The following is a 4398-nucleotide window of genomic DNA, read 5'->3' on the forward strand; positions in this document are numbered from 1 at the left end:
TGGTGATGAACCCATGAAATAGTCAATGATTATAAATCATAATCAGAGTAATTTTATATAAAAGAACAATATAGTTTTCAGTGAAGATCCCACTTACTGGAGACAGAAATGTAGATGGGATTGTATTGGTATGTGTAATTCCAATACTTCTTGGATTGTTTTTTTTCCATTTCCACCCAGAAGTAGTAACTGTCTGTGTTCATGACATCATAGAAAACAGTGGTACATCCATGTTGACTAAGATTTCCAAGTATCTCTATATGACTGAATCCTTTGATGATGTTCATACTTCCATTAAAAACCACCATCTGGCTGGAGAAAAGCATGGTTCACACTTTAAAATCTTTTGTTTAAATGAAAAGGGTAACACTAAAGCTTTCTTATCTCATCTTTTTAATTAGAGGGAACTGACTCACTTTCCATATGAACTTGTACTGGTAAGAACAGAAAAACCATGAAAAAAAGACAAACATCTCAGGTACAAACACAAACATGAAAATGTTATTTTCAATCTACAAAGGCACTTCACATGGGTGCCATACTTTTTTTTTTTTTTTGATAAGACAGACACTGAAGTTATACATTATCTGCATTATATTTCACGATTAATCGCAACCAAAATAAGTGTTTGTTTACATAATATATGTGTATTCTATATATTTATGTATACATTTTATATTCATATAATTTATACTGTATATTATATATTTATAGATTTTTCTTAAATAGATACATGTTTGTGTATTTATATATACATAATAAATACACAGTACACAAACATTGTGTACTGTGTATTTAAATGTAAACAAAAACATTTATTTTGGACGCGATTAATCGTTTGACAGCACAAATTTTAATATGAACATTTCTGCATTAGATAAAGTCTGAAATGTGCGCAGAGACAATAAAATGATAGAAAAGCCTCAGCTACAGCGGTACAGTCCATCATTCATTCAGAATGAAACAGAAGTCCAGCACGATTTCCTCACAGAACTGTGGATTTCTGTTAACCCGGCTGCTTGTTTTTTAGACAGTCATGATGCAGAGACAGGCCCGGCGCCAGAGGGGGGGGGCCAGGGGGGCTTTGCCTCCCCACGGACATCCCTGTGCCCGCCCTCCGGACCGAGGGGAACAGCCAGACTTTAGTTTAGCGTGTATAATAGTCTTAACTCGTAGTGTACCCAGCCAACATTGATATGTGGGCCCCATATGGGTTATAACCGGGCAGCATGGGTTCCGTGTGGGCATGGGCTGAAAATGGGCAATTTATGTGGGTCCCATGTGTGTTTCACAATGTGGTTCCCCGTTTGAACATATGGGACCTTTATGGGATCTATGCGGGCAAAAATTATTTCACACTTAAAATACATCCTTATACCTTTAATTTTTTGGTTAATAGTCACTTTTTAACAAATAATATAGGTTATATCTGATCAATATAACTACTTTTTAAATGAAAATGCATTATTTTCTATTTGCTTTTAGATGGAAAAGCTGCCCATAACTCCTGGTAAAGGATCTTTTTTCTTCGTAATAATAGCATAACGAAATAGATTTGGCAAACAATCCAGTGTATCTGCCCTTCTGTTTTGGAAAGCGTCAAATGATTTTACAATGCATTTTCGCAGAGGGGAGCAAAGTAGCCAATCACAGACATGATTGTTGATTTCTACAATTGTGTGGTCACATTCATTGGTTAAAACGGAACTTTGTGAGATGAATGAGTGACAGTTTTTAATAAATTTAAACGGAGCTCTCTTTCCATGCTGTATACGATAATATATTCAGAATTTAAATAAAATGTGTTGTCGTCTATGCTTGACAAGCGGCCACGTACGACACAGAGATAGCTAACTACTACCAGTGTTGGGAAGGTTACTTTGGAAATGTAATAGGTTACAGATTACAAGTTACCCTCGTTAACATTTTCATAAGTAACTGTAATTTAATTACACATTGTTTCGTAGTAACTGATTAGTTACATTTATTTTGTAATTAAATTACGTAAAGCCGTTACATGTAACTAGTTACTCCCCAACACTGACTACTACACTATATAGAAAAAGATAATTGCCTAATTTCAGAAGCACAAAGTGATGTGATTCTGCAACCGAGCCTGGTCCAAACGCAGGATTTAGGTACGGAAACGGTTATAATTTTTTTGTATTGGCTGCCATGCCAAAACATGCACCTGCTTGCGTTTAATTTAATTGTTTTTGTGAAATTATATGCTTTAATAACAAATAATTGTAACATTTTACAATAAGGTTCCATTAGTTCATGTATTAAAGTGTAAGTTAATTATTGTAAAGTGTTACCCAAGTAGTGTATTTTGAGCGTTCACTTGAAACTAAGCGCCTATTTAGATACCTTAAAACAAAGAAGTGCTCCGTCTAATTCAGACAGCGTTTCTATAAGCAAACCAAATGAAAACAAAACACTCTGATATGATTAAATATTTATCTTTATTCAAGATAATATAGAAAGAGAAAATAGGGCATTTAAACATTTTTCTCCCCAGGTTCATTAAAATAATGAAAGCAACTGTTCTCATGTTTTGTTCCTTAATACGAAATGTTTTGACTGTTAATGACACTACAAGCTCTGAACTCCTCTAGCTGAAATCGCTTTTATTTGCCTTTCTTGAATTTGCCTGGTGTCGCACTCGTCTTCTGCTTCTTTTTAGCAGATCCCTTTATTTCAGGCTCCTATATAATAAAAAAAAAAAAATACAATTACCTTTCTTTAAACAGATAAACCAATCACTGTTTAATGAAGAAAGACATGCACAATTACCATCAAATTAATCACGACTGTATTATTCTTCAGAGTACTTAATTTTCAATATAGTTATACAAGTTAGTTTTAGTAATTACTTCCTCCTACCTTACGCTTGGAGGATATTGATCCTGTTACAGTAAAGAATGTGTCCAGTCTTCCCTGGGTGCTCCCTTGTCTACTCTTCATGATTTTCTTACAGCCGTTACGGATACGATCCTCACTGGAAACACAAATGTAACACATCTGAAAAACATCCTGCTGCTGTGAGAACCACAAATACAAGAGAACAACTTCCTTTCTATTTGTTCCTTCTCACAGCACAACAGGTTTCCCTCACCTGCTTTCGCCCAAAAACAAAACAAAAAAAAAGATGCTGGCTTTTAGCTTATATTTATAACCTGCCCACAAATACACGTGCCACATTACAACCTTTGTGTACAAGCCATTTAAGATCCATTTTAATATGGCATCTGTCACAAGTTGCTTTAATTGTTATTTAAATATAAAAAATAAATAAATAGTGGTTTGTCTACACATAAGATATATATACACACACACACAAACATTTGTAAACCGATTTGTAAATTAAACAATTTTATTTTAGACTGGCTTTTCTGACATTAGTGGTTTCTAGTTTAAGACCGATTAAGACCAAATTAAGATTGATTTAGTTTAAAGGGTTAGTTCACCCGAAAATGAAAATTAGGCTGTGTTTTACTCACCCCCGATGCATCCTAAGTGTATATGACTTTCTTCTTTCAGACGAATCCAGTCGGAGTTATATTAAAAATTGTCTTTTATCTTTCAAGCTCTATCGTTGTACTCAGCGGGTGTTGCAGTGCTTCGGTTCAAAAGACCTGAAATAAAAAGCACCTTTCCATAAAAAAAAAAAAAAAAAAAAAAGTGTCTCACACGGCTCCGGGGGCTGAACAAAGGCCTCCTGTAGCGAATCGATGCGTTTTTGTAAGAAAAATATCCATATTCAAAATGTAATAATCACTTTAATGTAGCTTGCGCCAACAGTTGTACACGGAAGCAGCTCCGGGCTGATGACGTATGAGGTCAGCGTTGCGCATGCGCCGGTGAGTCTCGTGAAAACCAACATTTGTTTACAGGATCAAAAGCAGCAAAGTTTCCTTACTTTAGCAAAGGAAAACCAGTCTCCTCTTGGCTTATATCGAAATCCTCCAACATTCTTCTTTACAAATCTTCGTTTTGTACTTCTAATTAGTGACCGGTTTTGTTTCGATCTCTCCGCATGCGTCACTTCTGAGCCGCACATGCGCAAAGCTGACCTCATATGTAATTCCCCCGGAACTGCTTCGGTTTTACAACAGTGAGCGCAAGCTAGATTCAAGTGATTATTACGTTTTGAATATGGATATTTTCTTACAAACACGCATCGATTCGCTACAGGAGGCCTTTGTTCACCCCCCGGAGCCGTGTGAGACTTTTTTTTTATGGAAGGGTGCTTTTTATTTCAGGTATTTTGAACCAAAGCACTGCAATACCTGCTGAGTGCAACGATAGAGCTTGAAAGATAAAAGACAATTTTTAATATAACTCCGACTGGATTCGTCTGAAAGAAGAAAGTCATATACACCTAGGATGCCTCGG

The 4398-nt window shown here is 35.7% G+C and overlaps 1 protein-coding gene across 3 annotated transcripts in view; it reads right to left on the minus strand.

Annotated features, from left to right (window-relative positions):
* Positions 1 to 2500: 2500 nt before the first annotated feature.
* Positions 2501 to 4398, minus strand: part of LOC107691412 (flap endonuclease 1-like) — a 9805-nt gene continuing 7907 nt past the window's right edge. For all 3 annotated transcript variants that reach the window (XM_016489987.1, XM_016489989.1, XM_016489988.1), the window contains exons 11-12: positions 2887 to 3001; positions 2501 to 2708 (exon numbers count right to left, since the gene is read on the minus strand). In XM_016489987.1, the coding sequence (XP_016345473.1) occupies positions 2631 to 2708; positions 2887 to 3001 (193 nt within the window). In that variant the 3' untranslated portion in view covers positions 2501 to 2630. The remainder of the gene's footprint in view (positions 2709 to 2886; positions 3002 to 4398) is intronic.

This window comes from Sinocyclocheilus anshuiensis, unplaced genomic scaffold (assembly GCF_001515605.1).
Source record: "Sinocyclocheilus anshuiensis isolate Anshui unplaced genomic scaffold, SAMN03320099.WGS_v1.1 scaffold106, whole genome shotgun sequence".
Taxonomy (NCBI): Eukaryota; Metazoa; Chordata; class Actinopteri; order Cypriniformes; family Cyprinidae; genus Sinocyclocheilus; species Sinocyclocheilus anshuiensis.